Below are 24,022 nucleotides of genomic sequence, written 5' to 3'. Positions count from 1 at the left end.
CTAGCTGTAGTCGACTGACGAATATGTTTTCTTGTTGAAACCGTTAACGTTTCTGTTTCCTTCTAACAAATGATAAATTATCTACTACCGATGTAACGCATGATCTTACATTATAAGGTTTTTAGGAAGAATTCTTTCTCATGTACTTCATTTTTACATGGAACGTGAAACAGAACGAAACTAAAACACTCATCCACACTCATCATATCGCAACCACTCATCATACTTTATCTTCCTCAAGAACCTTCAACCTTCGATGACGCGATATTTATAACGAACCACCCTGTACATATTATCTTCAACTGGATCATAAATTACGGAACTATGATTTCCTACATAGCTCGAGTAATATTTTGAGAAATAAAAAAATCCACCCAACGACTATAACACACACACACACAAAAGAAAAAAGTGAAAGAAACAGGCTACCCTATATACGTGCACGCAATTCGTACGCGTGTGTTTGGGCGTTTGCAGGAGGAATGCGTGCGTACGCCATGAGCGACGATAATAACACGATGAGAATTATCCCACGCATCGTGGTTAGGCGTACGAAGATAGCGGCCGGGTGTTTTCTAGTTCGAGACCCGTTTTCAACTCGATTTTTCCCTTCCTCCCCTAAGAGACGAGCGTCGCGGAGGCCAGTAAGAAATAGTTATTACGGTAGGTTCGATGCCCACGGGAAGACGAGGAATATTCCGCGTTTCCTTTTGATCATCATCGCGTGATCCGCAAGCAAACACGGTCTTCTTCTCACCGTTATTTACAGCCCCCGGATATGAATCGTCCGCGGGGCGAAAATATTGCTTTCCGACTTGGAAAATGTATTTGCTTTGCGTTCGATCAAATATCCATAAGTTTTTTCTCTTGATTTTACTACCTCTACGGAGGATTTTATGGAACGCGGCGGAGATTCGTTTAGATGATTTCGGCTGATAGCCGTGTAATTAGTTCCAATCACTGTCTTATCTTTGGCTTGTGCGAATGTAGGAAAACATGACGCACGATCTTGTTTGTTCGCTTTTTAGATGAATATAATCCTGATTATGAAAGTTGGAATATAACAACCAGGTATTTTTAAGCATTTAGATTTAACGAACGGATACTATTTCTTAAAGATAAATACGTTTTCGTGGTTGTTATGATCAGATGTTCAGATGCGAATTGTATTTTGTTCGAGCAAACGTAGGAAGTAGTATTCGCTCTCTTAGTGACACGACGATGCCTTTACATTCGAAACTTCGCTCAGAACGGATGGTTAAATGTTTTTCATCGAACTAATCAGGAGTTTTGGACGGTTGTTCGTTATTATAAAAAAATGTCTTTGTTACATACTTTATTTTATGAAGTATTTCGTGATCACATATTAACTCAGGATAGAATAAAAATAATGAAATCGCTATTATATCCTGCAAAAATGTGAAGACGACTAACTATTTCCTTGTAAATATATTAAAAATCATTGTACAGTGATAATGTACGGTCCTGGGCGTCGACTCAAGTGTACACGAAGTGACGTTCTCCACACGAACGAAGTACCTGTCGCAGGTGCCCTCCCCGGTTGGAGGACTCGACGTAGCTTGAAGAGGAAAGGGAAAAAGAGAATGTTGGAGATCAGAGGGTCGCCACCCTTATTCACTCTCTGCGCTTGCTCTCGAGTCGTGTTCTATGGTTTTGATCCTCTGAATTCGCCAGCCGAAGAAGTCGCGCATAGCTTCGGGTTGTTTTAGTTTTGCCAAGTATTAAAAATGTCTGTCGACGACCATGCTCTGGTTTCCGTAAATATTGAAAGTGGCCACAGTTTTTTCCATTTTTGAAAATTTGTGCGTGCGAAACTGAATCCTCAAATATCTTTCGACCTGCATCATTATTGTTTCAAATAATATTTCTATTTTGCGCATTCACCTATTCATATTATAAATATGTAAAATAAATTAAGTTTGTTTAAAATTTGTTCAAGGATTGTTAAACGATACCTAATACTGGGAGGAAGATTTTGTTTTCGTTGCTCAACGCTCTGTATTCGAATTTTTCTTTACACATAAGAAAAAGAACCGACGGTTGATTACATCTCATCGTCTTAATTGGAAAAGTAGAAAGTAGTAATTGGTATGGTATGAAGGAAACTGTTTGATGATAATGAACCTCCTTTAGACAGTATTTTTGCATAAAAAGCCATAAAATTACGCAATTAATTATCAGAACGTAGTTCCTTCGCGTGTAAAACACACGGAAGAGTAATAATTGGGTAGCTTCTATAATTTTATTTAAAACAGAAAGAAAATTGCTCGTAACTGTATCAGTTGCGGGAGGCAGCCGTACCAAATAAGTTTCACGTTACTCGGTTAGACATTGTCTATTGTTGGGTAGTTTCTAGGAGGCATTAGTACTCGCAGAATTGCACAGGATTCACAGAGAAGTATGGCAACGAGCTTCTCTAGCGATTATCACGAATTTTCCCAACTATACCCGATTACCACGTTTTCCATCCGCGAAGCCTGCTTTTCCTTCTCGGTTCGCACGCGTACAACTACGAAATAAATATAGTTGGACCTCGGTAACTCATGGTTCCGATGATCAAATTTTGAGTTACAGTAAGGTACAGTTACTTGAATTACCTAAACTTCGATGTTTTAAAGTTCAAACTTGTAATTAGTGTAGAAGAATCAAGCTTGTTGTATATGAGAAACCATTGATCTTTGATATAATAGTAATAATAGAATGACAAAATATGTTTATATACACAGACTGTAAAAGAAACAACTATATAATTTGCAAAAATAAAGTAATATATACGCGATATCGAACTATGATGTTTACAACTAAAGATTGCAAGAAAAAATATTCCCAATGTTGATACATTAATCTAATAAACTTCCTTTTTGATAAGTAGATTTTATTTAATAAGTTTTTATTTAATATTATTTAATAATAAATAGTTTTATCCTCTTAGAAAATAGGATAGCCAAGTTGTCAATGCACACGATATTTAAATATCTGTCGCGTCACTAATAACGAATTAAATAGTCTGTCTGTAGATGTAGGTAAGGAAAATTGCTCATAATCGAATTTGACGAATTACAAGACTAATCACATAGCTGACTGTCATAACCATATCTTACCTTCTACAGAGGTAAACAACTTGCAAAGGTTGGAATTCTTTGAATTGGAGTAACACATATAGACGCACGTGTAGCAAGTAATTTGAGATAAAATAAGCTCGTATTTCGACTAATACAGGTTTACACAAGGAAGAAGAAGGGAATGTGTAAAATTGTGACGTGATCTTGGAAGGATTTTCGAATCGTCGAGAGTCGATTGCACCCTCCACATAGGTAACTTTGCCTCTGTCCGCGAAAATCTAATTACAAATCGTGGCTGACAATTTTTGCTGTTTCCGTTTGTTCCGTTAACTTCTGTGGAATAATTGACTTTTTCGGTGTAATTAACACGATAACGAAATAAACGAGACGGAAATAAAGCGCTACGCAATTGGGTTACGAGCAAGCTTCTCTGCTATTTTAACGAAAACGAGCGTAACTTTTAGATCTTAATCGGGTTGGTTAAATAGCTGTCGGAGCAATCCTTCCTCGACTAACTTTTACTATAGTAGATACGTTTGTTTGCAGAGTAATTAGCCATTTCGAGGAAAGATGAGAGATTTTTAAGAGAGAGAAAGAGAAAGAAAATATAACGATGTAAATTGTGCAATACGTGCGCGTACGAGTCGTAACACGAAAAAAATGAGAGATAATGTATACCGATATTAATATTAGAGATATTAACTTATTTCGAGGTGTTTATAATTTGTTTCGGAAGTTTATCCGGATGTTTATACTTTTCTTAATTGAACAGCGAATAAAGTCCAGACTGGAAAGAATTTTGGACGAGTAAACTGTTGGTTAAAAAAGTGTCTGCAAGTTTTCTTGCTGAACAATCCCGAACAACCTTCGAACATATCTAAGAAACTTTGGTAACAGTGAAACTTCAGTTTTCTTCAATATGGAAGTGGTACATAAACTAAGGAGGGCAGAGTGACTTTTCAAAAACTAATTTTATCACGTAACTATACTGCTCACAAGGAACTGCAACCAATGCAAATATTTTTATCTATAATTTCGTAAAATTGCATGCTGTCCAACCATGCAAAACAAACAAAATGTCCAGACGAAACAGCGTAGTTTAAGAACGAACGAGGATTGGATTCAGACAGTACTTATATTAATTAGTCCTAGTTTTTTAACTAGTTTAACCATAATAATACTACGTAGCGAAATAGCTACGATGGAAAAAAGTGTTCGTTAATAAAAAATATCATAAGAGAACAAATCAAATAGATTAATGTATAAGAGACATGGACCATATCCATATTAACTTATCTTGTAATAATTGTTTGCATAGCGACATAGTAGCTAGGGCTGGGGCAAAGTCGAATTAATAAAATGTTATAAAAGAAAAAGGCGCGTAGATTAGCGGGAGGGACAGAGCGTACCCGTTAATGAGGATGTACGCGTATTATGATGGCGTAGGTCGGTCGTTGCGTTTCTAATCGTTGCGTGTGGGGTATGTTGGCAGTGCTAATGGTAACGGTAGCGTCGGCTTATTACGTTGACAGCGATGCAGACGCGGTGGTAGTAGGCCAAGGATCTCTCCAGAGGTCGGCTCTCGTTTAACAGACAATCAAAGACGTTCGATAACCGCGTTTCAGCGTCGTGGAGGCGATTAACACTTGGAAGCGGGTGTCCTAGAAATCTAGGATAATTCAGGTAACGGGATTCTTTCGTAATCGCGTTAGGAAAGAATTTGCAAAAAAAAAAAAAAGGACGAGAGGCCGACAATGTCGGACGAACAACGTACCGTTCGTTCGAGCGTGTTTTTTGCCGATTTTTCAAGTCACGCTGAATTTGGAGCATTCGTGTGCGCTGAAATGAAAATTTGTCTAAAAAGTTGTCATGGCCAGTTCGGTGTAACGTTTGGATTATCTGTTTTGGAGAATTTGGGTTAGTTTATCGGTGCTTGAAGTAGTTTGTTATTTTGTTAAAAGTTTGGTGTTTCTAGGTAGATCGTTTACGATTTTTGTAACATTGATCTTTTTTGCGGCGGTGTGCTGTGAAGTATAGAGAACACAAAGTATGTATTAGCTTACCCTTGCTTCAGTAAGCAAGGAACCTACGTAATAATATATTTTCAGAAAAACTTTAACATAAAATTCGAACAGAAATATGAAGCAGATCTGAAATATCAAATATGAAAAATTTGTTAACAGAAAAATATAATTCATATTAAAATGGGATAGAGAACGCAATGGGGTTAGGATCAAAAACATTATTTCTGACATATTGATCGACTCTAAAATTCCACATTGCCATCTTCTCCTCTATACGTAGTCGTAATAATAGCACATCTGTTGTTCACAATTTTAATAAAAAAGAAAGAAAGTTTTCAGCACTGTTTTTCGATCGAGTCTCTAATTCCTCGATTCAGGTTAATAATGAAGTAGCCGTATACCACCGTTAGCTACTTTCTTTATAGGGTTTCATAATGATTGACAGTGCGAAGCGGGACAGTCCGTGTTTGTCAGCAGTTTGTCGCTACTTCTATACCGTAGGGAGCTGAACGAACGATCTAGATTGAATCCAGAGATGCTGTCAACGATATTGCGGACACCGTTTGGTGTCACAAAGAACCGTTTGTGTGCGGCTGCACACCGCACTACGATATGCCCCCTCGTTTCGTGCATCGTTCCAATCCGTGCCACGTTTTATAACCCTTTTTCTCCCTTGATGTCCTCGCGTAACGCGATCGAAGCATGGAATACCTGTTACGATTACGTATTCCACCGTCTTTTCGTTGGTCGATTTAAAGGATTTACTTTGAGAGGTAGCATCAATATTTCTCGTATCAAACATGATTTAAGAGGTCGTGGATATTTCATCGAATGCATAAAGCAAGACACGCTCGGATATTTATTCCAGATTTATGAGAAACGAAATTGAACCGAGGAACAGATTAAACTACCATTGGCATTACCACTGATAAATGTCGAAGATACTGTCTACTTGAAAAGCAATTACAAGCAGTAGAAGCGATGTAAAGTAATATATTGAAGTTTGTGATGTAATCGACGATAGTGATATAAGTAATATAAGGTAAAGTGATATAGATGACGATTAACCTGGGAGACATTATTGAAATTGTGTTGGAAATAGGTCTATAGTATTTGAGAAAGTCTTTCTAACAGAATCGTTAAAGAAATAAAGAAGAAGATGTGATTAGATGGTTAGCAAATTATCATTAATGGGATTCAAAAATAGCATAATTAAATAGAGTGAATAAACGAATAAAAGAACCAAAGGCGAGAATTCAAATTTGTAATGTATTTAATAAAGTGATATTAAACGTGCTGTTAGAGCGTAACGATTAAGTATGTCGAAACTGAATGGAGCAAAAGAAAGATGGTACAAAGAAAATGATAAAACTTCGGTTTTTTCGATTATGAAATGGTACAATACATTGGACGTTTAGCTAAGGAGGGCAGAATAACTTTGTAAAAGCCAATTTTAGCGTATAATAATATACTATGCATAACTGTACCGGTCACAAAAGTTTTAAAGCGACGGAAATATTTTTATTTGTAATTTTATAAAATTACATCCGGCCCAAAATAAACGAATGCCCAAGCGAGATAGTATAGCTAAAACGGAACGAGCTAGGATCAGATTAAGGCAGTATTTTTATTAACTAGTCTTAGTTTTTGAACCAGTTTTCAAGTAATTATTCAAAAACAAACTAGAATTCCATATTATTACCATTTTCTCTATGCTTCATTGGATTTTCATGCTACGCAGGGTTTCAAAGTACCAAAGTTATCCGATGCAACGCTTAATGCCGCTAATAAAGGAACGTGAAATATTGAAATGCGATCCTACCCGTTAGGGATTAAAATAGATACGATCTTGGATTAAGGTAATTAATGAGTTTGTCGTTGAAAACAACGAATTTACGGGACAATCTATGTATAATTTCCGCGAGAAATTAATAATATCAGGCATTTTGTCCGCTGATTCATTTGTAAAATATTCGCATTGTTAAATGGCTAAGTTCTTTATGATTCCTGTGATTCATCTGATGAAATAAACGTCCAACTCTACAAAAAATATCGATAAAAACGTTTATTGTTATATCCAATTGTTATGCGCGAATAAGTTTGATCTGTGTTTTGCCAAAAATTCTTTGGAAACCTGTTGAAAGTTGTTACGAATCGGTTGAATTTACCGCCTATTAAATATTCATTATTTAACAATAAACCAACGTAGTTTCGCGCAAACGCAGTACAAACGATCATGCACGGACATCTCTGTATCCTCGAGCGAATTTATGCGAACGATTAATCTTTCGGAATTGTAAATTGTTTTTCACGTTTTACGGTTCATGTACGAACGATGATGTACCCCTAGAGTCGTTACTCCGCAACGATAAGCGTAATAATTCGTTTTACGCTCGCTGTTACGTTTCTGCTTTACGTTCACGGAATACTTTTTTCTGTGACCGTCATGCTATGATTACGTCTCTATTTATTATAATTTGCGGGTCATCAAAATGATCAGCCAATCGTTTCTGGTTTTTCTGAATTCACGGCATTCGTACGAAGTAAACTGGCACTGTCTTTCAATCAAAGTTTAATCATAAAATCTTTTTGGTACATAATAAAACAATATTGTATTGTGACATAAATTTCGTCCTATTTTTATATTTATTATGTAAATAGGACGAATATTTGTTGCAATGTAATATTTTCTTTTATGAATTTTGTTCATTGGCTCGTATTTTAAGTCGGCTCGTAGCTTGGAAATTTATGCTATCGTTATAGTCAGCTTCGATGACATTTATAAAATTAATTCTTATTTTCACTAATTGAATATTAATTTGTGATATTGGGCGACTAATTAATTTACAATAATTACATTATTTTATCGGTATAATCTTAACCCAATTTATGTAACAAAAATAATAAATGTGATTGATGATACACTGGCCATGCAAATCGTGTATCTTAACATAATTGAAATACATCTACGCCCATAATAAATGATTCACAGCATGATGAAACGTAATATCTAGCAAATGGTAAGTGGAACGTAACATCGTATATAGAATTGCTCTAAAAGAGCGAACTATGTACTACATGTATGTAACATCTTCTTTATCAAACTTATAATGTCAAATGTTATCGATACGTTCCTGAAGACCTTTCTGTAGATAATCAAACGTAGTGAAATGTAATTGTCGCTGTAAAATAGCGAAATAGATTAATCAAATATAGGAGTAAATCATGATAATTGATAAATATCGGAAATTACATGATTCCTTTAATGTACATTGATCATTTTAAACAATTGTCATGCTTGATTGAAAAGTATTTAGCTGCAATAAAATTATGAACGATGTATGTTCTATTTTACATTGTTCTACTAATAAATATATAGTGCAATGTAGGTTAACAAAATTTATTGGTTTACACGATGTCCGACTGTTAACTCAGGATTGTAATATTCAGAGCTATGTCTAGCACATACTATTCAATCACGATTATCTTCAACTTAAATATCAATCATTATTATTATTATATGCGCTCGGGAAATGACAGAACTTTTATTGTATTTTGATCTTTCTAATTTTGTATTTTAATACTTCAGGGATTCGCTAAATTTTAGGAGAATGTATTAAGATAAAACATTTTATTTTATTTTGCTGCTGTACCGTATAAATGTTTGCAAAATCGTATCAAAGTTTCCTCAGAAAAGAAACTTTTTTAATAATTTTATAATAATAGATTAAACCAGAAATAATTTTTTTTAATGTACGTTTGATATTAAGCGTATAAAATATTAAATATGCGGGATATCGCGGGAACGTATTTTTAAATTAACACGCGACGAATGCAATATTAAAAAGATAGGCTTTCAAGGATAAATTAAATTCACGGAATAATTAAACGTATGAAGTTTTCATCGTAACATTATAAAAGTAACATTTCGAGTAAATTATGCATGAAAAACTTAATGTAAAAGTAAACCTAATATTTGTGGGTATCTTAAAGGATTAGTTTTAAATTCTTTCCTAAAATAGTTATTAGACAATGAACTCATTGTTCCGATGAAATCAACAAATTCCTTTTCTCAATATTTCGTCGTGGATTCATTTCGATTATACGAGACTAAACAAACGAGACACGACAGCGGGCCGAAAATGTTACGACCGGTAATTTCTCATGTTAGCTTCGCGTTGGTCCGGTGCACTGTGCCTTTAACGAGACGCGTTAACCAGTCACCGGTAAAAATATCTCAGTATATAGGCCATGTACCGAAAGTTCATCCCGTATAGTGAAAATGGGAACTGCAAGCTAGATAGACCGGCTCTAATATCGAATGCATCAGCGAGCTTGCATAATTACCATCTCTAATTTCGTGGAATGGCGCGTCGAGGTGCGCGGACATCGCTGACGTTCTACGAATGAAATTAATCGACTGGACAGGTGTATATTTAATATTTTTTCCTTTCTTTTAATATCTTTCATGCAGAATAAAAAAAGGAAAGAAACAAAAAGGAAGACACGTGGAAGATGAGTTGCAGTACAGACTAGATATTAGAGAGCGTTAAAATGATTTTTTTTTAATGAATTGCACGATGTAATCAGGGTGAATGACGTTAGTGGATAATTTAAAAAAAAAAAAGAAATAAAGAAACTTGCGAGGAATATCTCGACTCGAGATATGTGTAGTCCTTTTTTTCACGATCATCTAAATAGGTGTAATTAATTACGTAATCTCTGTATCATTCTTCGAACACGAAATCCTGTAATTAACGCTGAGCATAGCGATAGTATCTCGAAGCAGAGAAATTTCCTCACGTGTATTCCTGCGTGTCTTCCTATGCAATAATAGTGAAAAATCAACGCGTTTACGTACAATGATAATAAATCGCATTTTGATGGTGAACTTCCTGATTTAAGAAGAAGACTTTAATCTTCGATTATCGGTGGAAAAATGTTCATAAATAAATTACGTAGATATAAATATTATTTTATCTTAGCCTTTGTTCAGTAAGTAGGTTTTCTATCACGTATTATTAAAGCGCGGATATTTATGCGAATTCATATTTTTACGAAGTTCGTGAAAAAAATGGAACGTAGATAGAAAATTGTTTTACTTTTTAGACATTATAACGTATACTATACTTTGGATATTTTATGTATCTTATGCATTACGTGCGTTTTGTGCATTCTTTGCAATTCTAATTTTCCACAAATACATAAAAATCTATAATCTACGTATTATCAATTTTATTTACATTATCTATATATCGTTTTAGACCTTCGTATTGATATTCGCTCTCTTCCCCAATTACTTCTTTGTCTTCTTTCGCTCGTTCGTTCCTTGCCTTCGCGTCTGTTTGTTTCTATTTGCAATTTAGATCATCTTCTTTTCTCTTTTTCTGTCTCGTCTCTCTTAGCCTTCTAGCTAATTCAGACTTTTGGTTGACCTGTTCTCGTCTATCAGCTCTTTCTTTTACATTGGTCCATTGTACAAATACATTACCATTTGAAAGACTAAAATTCTTTTTAATTTTGAGTTATCGTTTACAGGGGAGAACAAAATAAACAATTATGCTTCGCTATTTCTTGTTTTCAGTAAGTTCATAAGTTTTTCTTCTATGGTACGAATATTACGAATACGGTAATGTTTTATTGGTTTCTATTCTAATTAATGAACCTTAAACGATTTGATGAATTATAAAATTTTCCAATTCGAGATTATTTTGGTGCATCGTGCGACTCGCATAAATAATTCATTTCTTCAAAGATAATTAAATTTTTCCAATACAAGTATCGAATTGTTAAAAACTTCTCCTGAAAGATTTTTCTGTTATAGTTGTAGGAATTAATTAAAAATATTGTATAAATTCAAGCATCCGGCCATTGGAAAATCTGAATTTACTTTTCACTGAATATATGATTCCTAATATTTTAGCAATAATACATATCAAAATTAATTCAATACAATAATAAAAACAAAATCAACGAGAATGATAGGTAATAGATTAAATTCTGATATCGAATTTTCGATATCAACCCAGATCAAATTTCAATTTCATTTTACGATCAAATTTCATTGCTATGTACTAATCAAAATAATAGCTTTTATTTGCAATCGAAAATAAATGTGTTGATTAAATTTTTACATTCCCATTTTAAATCAAAATTCTCGAAATATAATAAATTTATAATCGATTTTTTGGTATTTATTAAAAATGTTTCCTTCTTTTCGAAGATTGATAAATACGCATAAATTAAAGAGTACTTGTCAATATTTGTTTGGTAGATCCATATAAACGAGTCTGCACAAATTCAATATCTTCATCCAAATTATAAACGTACATAGGTGAGCCACGAAACCGATAGTCACTGTTGGTAATCGATGAGACAGAGAGAGGGAGAGGGAGAGAGAGAGAGAGAGAGAGAGAGAGAGAGAGAGAGAGAGAGAGAGAGAGAGAGAGAGAGAGAGAGAGAGAGAGAGAGAGAGAGAGAGAGAGAGAGAGAGAGAGAGAGAGAGAGAGAGAGAGAGAGAGAGAGAGAGAGAGAGAGAGAGAGAGAGAGAGAGAGAGAGAGAGAGAGAGAGAGAGAGAGAGAGAGAGAGAGAGAGAGAGAGAGAGAGAGAGAGAGAGAGAGAGAGAGAGAGAGAGAGAGAGAGAGAGAGAGAGAGAGAGAGAGAGAGAGAGAGAGAGAGAGAGAGAGAGAGAGAGAGAGAGAGAGAGAGAGAGAGAGAGAGAGAGAGAGAGAGAGAGAGAGAGAGAGAGAGAGAGAGAGAGAGAGAGAGAGAGAGAGAGAGAGAGAGAGAGAGAGAGAGAGAGAGAGAGAGAGAGAGAGAGAGAGAGAGAGAGAGAGAGAGAGAGAGAGAGAGAGAGAGAAAGAGAGAGAAAGAGAGAGAAAGAGAAAGAGAGAGAAAGGGAGGTGATCTCGACGGTCGAGATCCTGAGGACGTTCCTGGCTGCGCGTACGCGCTGTTTTCTTCCTTGACATTCCGTTTCACGCGAGACCATAGTACCTATACGGGCACGGACGAGTTGTGAACGAGACGCCGGCTCAGCAAGTTTCTTTTTGAAAGGAAGAAAGAGTCAGGCGGACTACGCAAAGATGAAGAAGCAGGGGAAGGATAAAACGAGTAATAGGAATCCAAACAGAAACGATCCGCAAGGTCGATGCAGCCCGTTCCTCTCTTGGCCTCTCTTCGGCTTTGCTGCTGTTGCTGATGCTTCTTCTGCCTCTTCACCACGTTTCCCGACGCGATCCTCTTCTCATTTTTATCGATTATACGATTTAATTTTCTACCACGACTAAAGCGACGGAAACTCTTTTCGTATGATACTTTCCGACTTCTTTTGAAATTAGAAACTGATCTCTCGAATCTTAAATCGCTTTTGCTGATTTAACGCGAAGATATGTCTCCGTGATTGGAATTTTTAATCTGGATCTTTTTTGGAAGAAATTATTAATCAAAGGCGGGAGAAGTGTTTCATTGGAAGAATTGATTGGAGTTGATTTTCATTGGATCGATTAAAGTGCAGCTATAGATATATTACTGTTTAGGTATGTAAGTAAGTATGAAGATAAATCGAAATTCTGTTAAAATGAGATTGAGATGATCTTAATTGCAATCCTAAATATAGATTTTATGAGTTCTAAGGAATGAAAAACTTATAATAGCTATAATAAATACTATAATATAATAATCTATAATAAATAATAAATGCTGTGTATTTTTAATTGACATAATCATCCATTTATATGGAAATGCTTGAAGCATTGAAACTCTAAATAAGTAATACACGTGAAGCTTTCCATAGCAAAAGAGGAGAAAAATATATTTTAAAAACGAATCGTTGGATTGTTAAGAAAACTGATAATTTCAATCAGCAAGGTTAATTACACCACGGATGTCAACTAGAGCTCGTATAAAAGTTTACTAGGCAGCATATCAAAGATTGAAATTGTCTCACCGAAGAACCATTGTTGCGAAAGTCCGCTCTGGCACAGCTTATTATCAGCCTCTGCTTCTTCTGTCTCCGTTTTCTGCAAGGATAGAAAGGCCAGATCCCGTAGGCCCTTGTTATATACGCGGTTCACCATTTTAGATCCCGCAAAATTGCGTCCCGTTGATAGAATAGCTGGAGTCGGCCGGAAAAAATCGTCGCCCCGTCGTCGTCGATTACTCCAGCAACATTTTGCGGACTATCGGCCACCATTCAATTCGAAAATCACTGCTCAGCAGCTGTGTATCGTCGAATATCGTCTGGCATAAAAGAGTAGATTTTTATCTGAAGTTTAATATCTGCCTTGACTGCGCTGTTTCACGAAAAAAACGACGCTTGCTCTTCTACGTTAAATTTTTCAATATCCAAATGAAATTGAATTTACGATCTTTTAAAACTTGGAATTTTTAGATCCTTGAATTTATGAAATGTAGAATTTTCTAAAATTTAGAGTTTCTATAATTTGACGGTTTTAATATTTGAAACTTTTTAATTTTAAAATCTTTGTAACGTTGAACTCCAAATTTTTTGCTAGGTGAGTTGTTAAATTTTTAGATAGTTGGATTCCTAAATTTTGCAATTATTTAATTTTTACCTCTTTGAGCTCTTGAGTTTCTTTAATTTCAACGCTTTTCGTTTCGAACGGGGATTGTAATATACGACGTAAAATTTTCTAGCAAAGAATAGGAAGAATAATGCATATTTACAGAATGAAATGGGAAACTGTTAAATGTATGTTTTGTCACGTTACTGCGATTTATGATAGATATTTTATATAAGCGTAAAGATGTATAATGGCTACGATGAATTTCAGCGTTTGAAGGAAGTATGCTCGATATTTCAAATGTTTATACTAAAATGAAGGAAAAATGCAGATCCGCTGTCGGAGGAGAAGACGAAAGAAAAAGGACAAAAGAATCGAGCTTGGACACGTCTTATGAATCGATCGGTCTTCGTTTCAACCGGAGCAACTTATTTTTACGCCTTTCAGCGAGAGATGCAGTGCCTTTAATTATGTAGAGAAATGTTCATCATCGGAAATTTTATGCACTATTGACGTCAAACAGAAATGTAAATAAAAGGCAAGGCAGCTACTATTTTCCTATACTATCGTAATTTGATTGCAACACATTTCAAAATCTGTTCCAGAAACTCAACATTCACTTTGTATTTCTCTTACTAAAACCATATACTTAAACGTCGGTCTAAATACTGACAGTTTAATGTCATATACTGTTCAGTTTAATTGCACAATCTCGGATTTCAAATTTTTAGAAGGTTGAATATTTTTACACTTAAGGAATATATTCACACAAAATATACATAGTTTTTGTATAAATCTCTCAAATGTCGGGTATTTAGATCTATCGGTTTCTTAATTTAATTACATAGATGCACGAGGTACGACGATCGACCTCAGTCTCAAACGTTTTCTTTTCGACTCATCAAAATTCGATTTCCATTCATTGAAAGTTTAAGGCAATATTATATTTTTACACCTCTAATATTCACAATCGAATACACACATATAGAGTCTTTTAAACCAATTACGCAGCTGCGTTATACGAGGGCGCGGCGGCAATTTTCTTATCGCGTCAAACGAGTACCGCGTTAGATGGGGTTCTACTGTAATGTAAAAGACTAAATAAATAAAGATTTGCTAGAATCTTCCAATAAATATAATAAGTAGGTGCAGATAATCGCAGCAACCGTGTATGTTTTATATGATATGAACATATATGTATATGATATGAAAATCACGAGGGCGCAGCAGCAATTTTCTGAGTCCTGTTATAACCAAGCGTTCTCAATAAAGCAAGATCTATCAGAGTTTTCGGTAATTATACAGAAAAAGGGCGCACCTCGTCCATTTTAACGATTTCGAAATATATTGCCGAGATCAACATTCTGAACAACTTTTTCCTATTCGCAAAATCGCGTGAAGCAAAAATTACGTGAGGTTCGCGCGAAGCAGCCGGATATTAATCTAACTTTTTTATTTATATTACTGATGATCAGCATCAACGAGTTAAGTTCAAATTGGGCTACGTAAAAATATGTCAGAGTGAAGCATACGGAAGCTAAGTGTAATTGAATATTTTTGCGAATATCTGCGAGGACGGAGCGGAGCGGTTACATAGGAAATAGCTTGCTCAGAATATCGAGCTTGATAACATATTTCAAGCTCATCGAAATCTGTGAACTGTGCTCTTTTCTATATAATTACCGAGTTTTCCAAAAAATGTAACAAGTAGATGCAGATGATCTCGGCAACTGTATCTACACCCATATGGAAACCACGTCAAACAGACGAACTCCTCGGTGGCCTGGCTTGTTCGCAATGTTCATCCTATCTGCGCCACGCGTCTGGCTGTTTATCAAGTTGATTTGCGGGATCGACGCATCGCGGCATCAGATCGCGATACATCCGCGACCCGGTCTCGTTCTGCGCGGTTCAAATGCCTCCGGATCGGTCGTTACGTTTCATGGTTGGTCGGTTGTGGCAGTGGGTACCCGCGTCTCTGGCACGGCCTCCCATCCAAAGGTTGTTAGGTATGTGGCTCGCGTGACGTTACATACACCAAGGTCGGAGAATAAACCGAGAAATCGATGCTTCTCGTTCCCTATATTCGTTTTCGACGTTTGTTAGTCGCCGTCTGTTCTCCAACTGGCAGTCACGTTGTTGCGTCGCACAGGAATAATAATTCCTGTTTCGATTGTGATGTGTAAACTTTATCACAACCGTTGGTTGTACACGAGTACGATCCTCGAGTTGCATTTTGGAAGAAGTATGGCAATGACTGTCGCAGAATTAGGATTAACTTATACATGTATAGCTAACTATATGTAACTACAGATATGTACAAAAGATATAACTAAAACTTGCTTATGCACATACATAAATTATACATTATATATACACATGATTCATAAAATACATGTACTAAATTCGCGATACAAGTAAAAGCAAGGTAGATTCTATGCCATACGAAATAGAATGAAAATTAAGAATATTAAAATTGTATTAGAAGCCTCGCGTTGAGAAAATCGAATTTAAAGACCTGTAAAGTATACACTTACGTGTTTCTCATATATCAACGATCAAAAGAAACTGGAATATTAAAGAGTAATTTTCGAGATTGTCGACAAATTCACGCCAAGAATAAGATCAATTCGTACGAAGAATAGCATCTCGATTGTTGTTTCCTTTCTTAAGTGGTCAATACTTGTAACACTGCATCGATGAAACGTCTTACAACTACGAAGCGAGTATCAAATCGTACGCTGTTGAAGTTTAGCCATAATTTTTTCAAACAACTTGCACAGTGCTCTAACTAAAGAAAGGCCCTTCGACTCTCGACCAAAGAAGCACCTTCTTGACGACACGCTACGGTCAAATATCCATGCCTCTGACAACGTTTCATTCTCGCAGCTCAAATCCGTTCCACTCTTCACGATCCGATCGCGAAAAGGTCGACGAGCCTATTTCCAGTTTAGCCGCCTATCGTTTCACCGCATCTATCCGCAGGTGCAGCATGCCTTAACGAGCGACTTCCGTCGCGTTTATAATTCATCCTGCAACGTTGTTTCGCGATTCATTCATAATTCGTAACGGTACCTGTTTCTTTTCCTTTCGAACGATCGTTTCTTGACTCGATCGGTTCTCGTCGTGAACGACGTTCGTTTGGCGTTTGAGATCTTCATATACACATTCTATGCCTCGGTGCTTGCGTTTCAAGTTCGATCTCCATCGTCGTTTGGAAACAAGCTTGAATTACGATTAGTTTAGTTTGGATGGGACGGAAACGAAGGTGCACCGACGCTGCAAGTCGCTTCGCTTCTAAGTTTGCGTTCGATGGCTTCGAGATGCGCGTTCATTCACTGTTTCGAGATACCGTGAATATTCAGCCATTTGAATATGCAACAGAGTATAATTTTCTCCGATTGATTTAGCCGCGATAGAGAAGTCGTGCGTTGGTGTACGTGTGACTTGGTCGAACAGCGAGTTTGTCGCGTTCGGTGAAAGAAAACCTGAATTAAATGCGAGGAGATTAATAGGAGGCGATTCCGGGCACCTTAATTGATCTTTGTGGAAGAGAGAAAGTAGGAAATGGCTCTCGGTAAATAAACCGAGATTCACCTTTAATGAGAAGATAAATTTAAGAATGGTAACGGGAATTGATTAACGAGTCTTAGATCGACAATGGAATCGTTTGTTATTTTTATAAGAGTTTCTTTCGTTCGTCTGTAAATTATCTAGAAAATTTCGTGTTTATCGTTTCATGCTTTATGAGGATAATACAATTTTTATAATTCTTGAGTAACAAATATTAACGCTGTAGGAATACTGACAGCTGTAATATACAGCTTGTACCAAAGAAATCGAAATGCAAGGTACGTGAAAAGCAAGTATACTTCATAAAAAAGTCATTCAAGTATCAAGGAATTTACAGCAGTAAATTTATACAATTTTTTATAAAATATTATGCATATTATATACCTTACGTAATTTTAGCATTAATAATCACGATATTTCGTATTTGAATTCGTACAATTATTAAAATGTAATGTAATTTGCTTGTCGCAAAATGGTTACTCTAATTCTTTTTTAATATTTCTCCTATTTATGCTTACAGAATTCATCACTTTGAATCAGCACATTCAACAAGAATCATCATGGATTTTGGAAAACAGAAGATTCAATCTGCGTTAAAATTTCTCGTATTATGCCGCGCATGATTAAATGCAGCTGTAGTTCCGAACGTATATTAGATTTTTGATCGATACAAAAAGAAAAAAAAGGGAAAAAGAGAAAAATATAGTGGAAAGAAAAATGAAAATGGAAGTGAAATATTTTGCTAATTGTAAGACTATTACGAAAGGATCGGTCTATTTAATGGCTTAAAAGAGGTCATTGGGCCCTTGAGAATCGAACGTTGCGACCATTTTGGTGGCGATGTCCAGGAAGAAGTGCTCCAACAGGACACAGGAGCACGTAGGAAAAAGGATCGCAGAGTAGTCTATAGATAGGCTACTATGACGGACTATTTGGATCCACATTTCGTCAGGGCTCTCTGCCGCGATCCTGAACGACGAACGCTTCAAGTGAGTTAATGCAATTGCATGATTATATTTTTCTAATAAATGGCATATAGTTTATGTAGAAGTTTGGTAGTTTACGTTACTAAACATATTTGGTAAAAAGGAAAAATATAAAAGGATAATAATTCAAGAATTCGAGGGTTAATAACGTGAATCATAATCATCAAATCATAATCTGTTGAATTAAAAATTCACGTGAGTTAAACTTTTTAATGCTCGAGTATCAAAATTGTTTCATTTCTGGATCTTTGAATTCTAATATTTTTATATTCTACGATTTAAAAATCTTTAAATTTCTATTCTTTATAATTAACGTTAACGAACCTCGAAGCACTGTCCAAGCTATTAGTACATTATTATTTGTCGCACGATTACTGTCCATTCGTGATCGTTGATCGAGGTGAACTTTCAAGGATGGTTAAAGTATGAAAGTAAATTGTCTCTGGTTACGTCTAACTTTCACCGTGCTGCACGTATAAAACAAATAAAACATGCACACGTGAAATCTCCAAAGAAATCTCTGACAGAAACAAGAAATTCTATCGTTTCGTTTCCCTGCCCCCTCCTCTCCTACACACACAGATACTATATTATTATAAAAAGAATTATTCACCGAGAGTTTCGAATCTTTGTTTTTTTTTAATGTTGTGTCCATATTTACTACCTATTATACTTGTTAATGTTTTACGAATAAAACAAAATTACCTGTCTATATCACCGTTAAAAAATTTTTCATTTATAACTATAAATTTCTCTTTGTCCCACATTTACGATCGTGTTTGTCAATTTTATACGAATAAAAATCATTCAGAATGATCTATTGTGCACGCTTGTCGTCTCTATAATGCGCGATTTTACGCGCCAGTGTACACGCACAAAGACGCATTCGTGACTACGTTTTACGATGGTCGAGAAAGGTTAAAGGGCGTCGTCAATATCCACGAACAGGAGAACTGCTCGAACTTTCCAAACGAATAATCCGCTGCTTCTTATCTTCGCATAATCGCATTGGACTTGAGCGCGCAGCGTCCTGGAATTTCGACGGAAAAAATTCCCATTTCTTGCGCGGGAAATTACTTCTGGGCCCGAGTTTCGCCTTCTCAATACCAATTAAGTAGTTCGAAGGTTAAAAGGGTTCCCAAATCTTTCGACAAAGATCGTTTATTAAAACACGGATAATGAGATTGAAGATCTTTAGAAACTTTTCATTGAGAATGGACCATCAGGAATATTTTTTTAATAAGGATTTTTAATTCAAATTCTTCACACAGTCTGTACAATGCATTAAAAACCGGGTGGTTATATCGTTTTGAAAAGAAAATATCTTCCATATTTTGTAGAATCTTGACCGTGGTAATTTTTATGTCTTTGATGACGTCTTCCTTCATACATTAACTTTTAGAGATAGTTCGTTAAGATGAAACTCGATATGCAAGTATTCAAGATGTTTTTGCAATGATGTTCAAAATGGTTAATACTTAATGCGTTATAAACTTCTAGCTATGTGCTATTATTTCTATTTCCTCAAATACATAGTAATTTGAATATTTTTTAACAGCTTTATTTTTTACTCATTATATTTGAGAAGTTTGAACACCCTGATGGCTAACAATCGATACGAATCAATACGATTGATTTGTGTTTTAACAGATATGTACCGAATCAAAAAAGGTCCTTTAGCGAGTTAGTTTCAAGAGGAAGTTTCGCGAAAAGATTCTGTCACGTTGCCTTGATGGCTTTTTTCAAAAGTAATATCGTTAAAACTTCTTCCTAGGATTCTGTGTGTTCTTTATCGGATAAACCAGCGAACAAATACTTTTCCTTTATCGGAAAGGGATAAAGAATTTTCGGCGAAAAGAATTCTCGCGTTAAACGACGCGGAAAAACTAATCAATATTGAAATCTCAAGATAAGTGGCGAAACATTTTCAACTTCAGATAAAAAAATGATAGTTACGCATACCTCCAGTGTTTATTGATCATTTTGTAATCCGCCTTCGCGTAAAATTTCAAACAAGCCAATAATTCTTTTTAATCATTGTTCAAACATTTTTTAAATTTACTTTGATTTCCATAGGTGTCCTAACAGTTAGGGATAGTGATGTATATCGAGATAGTCGAATGTTTCGTGATAGCGCCCTTTTTACCCTTTAACTGCCTTTGCTCCCCTTTGTTCTATCGGGACTTGGACTAACTACCAATCGTACGTTTCTAATTCGAACGTCGTACGGTTGATTGCGATCGGAAAAACTAGCTCGCTTTGTTCTATCGTGATGTCCCTTTCCCATCGCGCGACATATCAACGATCGAACGATTTTTGCAATAAAATGCTCTGTCACGTGTATGTTGCGACCGAGACGAAAAAAAGAAAAAAATTGGCAACGAGCCAATACAAATCGTTACATCGACAAAGAAGTAATCGAATTTAAATGACTGCCTTTTAGGCTTGTAAATGTCTTTTATGTCATTTTCCATCGAATATAAACTCGTACGCGTAATACATCGTTTGGAAACATAACCACGGGTAGTTCGTTTTTCTCTGATTGTTAATCAAGTGTTCTCTTTGTTCGAACGTTTCCTGCTTGAGATGGAAGGGAATTTTTGTACAATGTTTTGGTGGAGGATAGAGAATATTTACAGATGAGTTATACGATGTGGAACGCGTTATGTTACACGATACAGCACTTGCACGGAAATTCTGTTATATAGAAAATATCCAGTAAAATGATTTTAAATATACAGTGAGAAAGGTACGAATATTGTTATGATCTGCCTGTGTGCGTAAAATTTTATTTTTGAAAAATGTTTATGAAATCTAAAATTTTTGTAGAACATGGTGCGTTCTATGTGTACACACGAGAGTTCTGGACAAGAATATTATGCTAGAGTTAATGAAAAACCTACGAAATTTTATTACGCGCGGCTTCATTTTCTACCAAGCGTACGTACAAATTTTTATCTTTTGGAGGATTTTTGTAAAGCATAAAATTTTCTAGGACAGGTGAAACGAGAGAAAATCCACGACAAGAATTTCACTTTAATTTAAAAGAAGCGGACATTGACGACAAAAATTGTACTGTAGAACCAATAAAAAAATCTACGGAGTTTTATTATGCGTATAAAATTTTATTTTTGGAGAATTCAGAACTGCCAAGTTACAGAATTGTACTATAGGTACGAGCGGGAAAGAATTTCGCCCTAAACAACGTATACTTGGTATCAGAAAGTAGTGTCTCTAAGCACTTACAACGGCGTTTCTATTTTCACCCAAAGGACCTACTTTACTCTCGGGTAAATTTATCCAACTAATTTCCATAGTGAGATAGTTTAAATTTCTTCGAATATCTCTTCAACATCTCGGTTGCACTGTGGTCTCCTTATCTCCTAGTGTATCAGAATTTATCTTTAATGGGCGAAACATAATATTGAGGAATGGCTTGTTCTCAAAATATTTAACTTTCCTTCTATTAATCTTCCTTATCACTGGACCATAGTTCTCATTTAAACAGATAAAAGATAACTATGAAAGATTACGTGTTCTCAAATATTTAATCACTTTCCATTTAATTTCTTTTATTTGCTGTCGTACCGAAGCTTCGCTCAAACAATAAAAAAGACAACCGCAATTATTTAATTATTTAATTCTTTTTGCCCATTATTATTCCGACATTTTCCTTAATTCCCCAAAACGCGTTAAAATTATATTTACAAGAAACCATCTATTTCCAAGCGTTTAGATTGAAGTTAGAGACTCCAATCAACAACAATCTCTCTTTTCATAAAGAAACAAAATTCCGCTTACGAAATCCTCGTCGATTGTTTAAATAATGAAATTAGAAAGAAATTCGTAGAATAGCGAGTCCCTCTGAATATTTAATCACCTTTCATCTCCGGTCGCGTGACCGGCATAATATCGATCGTTGTCGTCAGGGGCCAATTAAGAAAAATCCCTGAGTCACGGATTTTCATGAAAAACTTGTCGAATTCCATGGCGCGAACGCTTCCCAGACGTCCTTCTGCGCCCTTCGTTATTTTCGTACTAATTTGCGAACCGCACGATCTGCGAGGCGAGCGTAGAATGACGGCCGTGTGCAGAGTCGCGCGTGTACCAAGGCAAAGCATGGCTAAATAGGGAAACGTCGAAAATTCAGGGAAACGACCGCGATTTTCAGTACAATGAAAGTCTCAGATATTGTGCGAGATATCGATCCGGACCGTAGCCGCGCAGTAGTTTTAAACAAATAATGGCGTCTCTACCGACGTCCTCGATCGCTGAGGATATAATTGACAGGTTTTTCTCTTTTTCTCTGTTCTTTTCTTCTTTCTCGCTTCTTCTTTATATTTGTATATTTTCTTTTTTCATTGCATTCAACTTGTTTTATTCGCGGAAACAGCGGGAACGAGTCTTTGAAATTTCATTCTTGCGGAAACGATTGACGCGATGGAAGCGTTTCGCGCTTCTCGATGCGTGCTTTCTATTATACACAGATGTCTGTCGTTAACAAAACTGTCCAACTTTATTATCTTTCTTCGTGCGTTTGTTCTGTTCGGTTGTAAATGCCATCGATCGCGTCCACGTAGAAAAAGAAGCGTGGAACGTTCCACGATGAGTTATGGATGAGCTGAGTTTTCATTGTCTCGCGTTTTATTTCGGTGAAAGCATCGTTTCTTCTTGTTTCCGTGGTGGGCTCCACGATCGTTGATTTTATCACCGTAAGTATTTAGCATTTGGAGGGAAAGAAGAGTTTGTGCTTTTGTTGAAAATTCACAAGGATCCACATTTTTTTAAACGTTACGCTTGATACATATACTGTTATGTTTTTTGGATCATCTTTAATTTACTCGAGTTCTTGTAAGTTCGAAGAAATATCAATGACAAGAATCATTGTTAGTACGCGTGGTTTTTTATATTAATATACAAATTAGTTACAGAAATAGCAAATATAGCAAACACAGGAAATACGATAAAACATAAAGAATTTTCCTCGATGCATTTGCTCCTACTTTATAATGCAGAAGAATCGTATCCTTCCAGATCAAATTCCCTTGAGAGATCCTTATCGGTGTCACAAATCAAAATCATATGATAAAATAAAATTTACGTTATAACATTTTTTTTTTTTTGAGGGGGGAATGCAGCCATCATTTAAATATTACGCATCATCTAAAGTTTACGATGGTAACCAATAAAGTATTATCCAATAAAATTCAAGGAACTTTCGTCCAAATACCAAAACACGTGTAAACGTATATTTCTTTTTTCTCCGTGATGGTTGAAATTTTTTATTTCGATAGACTGGTCGCGTTTAGTTCGTTTTTGGTACGTGCATGTTCGATTTCAAGCATATGTATGTAGCTATACCGGATCATGGGAAGGAGAGAAAAAACAAACGAGAATATGAGTTCAGTAGCTGGTAACAAATATTTAGAAAGTTGAAGAGCAATATTCCGAAGCGACCGTGCGTACGACGTATGAGCGATTAAAAGAATGAGTGTACTGTGTTTTGTCCCTAGAACAATTCATTCGCGTTGAAACGTGTACACAGATCGTCTGAGAACATTTTCTCCCTTTTTTTTCTAGCATTATTCCACGAGCCAAGCGTACGATCGACATTTTTCCTGAAACGAAAGGCTTATTCATGACAGCGAGTGTAAAGATGAGTTTCGAATAATATCTAGGTTACTTGCCCTTTCATTTACCTCGCAAACTCCCTTTGAAAATATTTTGTTATTATTTTTTGAGGTCCGTTATCTTCCGGGAAATTTTAGATACAAAAGCATGTTACGTACGTTAATGATGTCTGCTTCTCACATTTATACTTTGAAATTAG

At 35.8% G+C, this 24,022-nt stretch overlaps 1 protein-coding gene across 1 annotated transcript in view; it reads left to right on the top strand.

Moving 5' to 3' along the window:
* Positions 1 to 24,022, top strand: part of LOC100745022 (rap guanine nucleotide exchange factor 2) — a 248,845-nt gene that overhangs the window by 31,242 nt on the left and 193,581 nt on the right. Inside the window, exon 2 of the mRNA XM_012387379.3 lies at positions 17,727 to 18,195. Coding sequence (XP_012242802.1) covers positions 18,127 to 18,195 — 69 coding nt within the window. The 5' untranslated portion in view covers positions 17,727 to 18,126. The remainder of the gene's footprint in view (positions 1 to 17,726; positions 18,196 to 24,022) is intronic.

This window comes from Bombus impatiens, unplaced genomic scaffold (genome assembly GCF_000188095.3).
Source record: "Bombus impatiens unplaced genomic scaffold, BIMP_2.2 scf_0466, whole genome shotgun sequence".
NCBI classification, from domain to species: Eukaryota; Metazoa; Arthropoda; class Insecta; order Hymenoptera; family Apidae; genus Bombus; species Bombus impatiens.
This window is presented reverse-complemented; position numbering and strand designations above follow the sequence as displayed.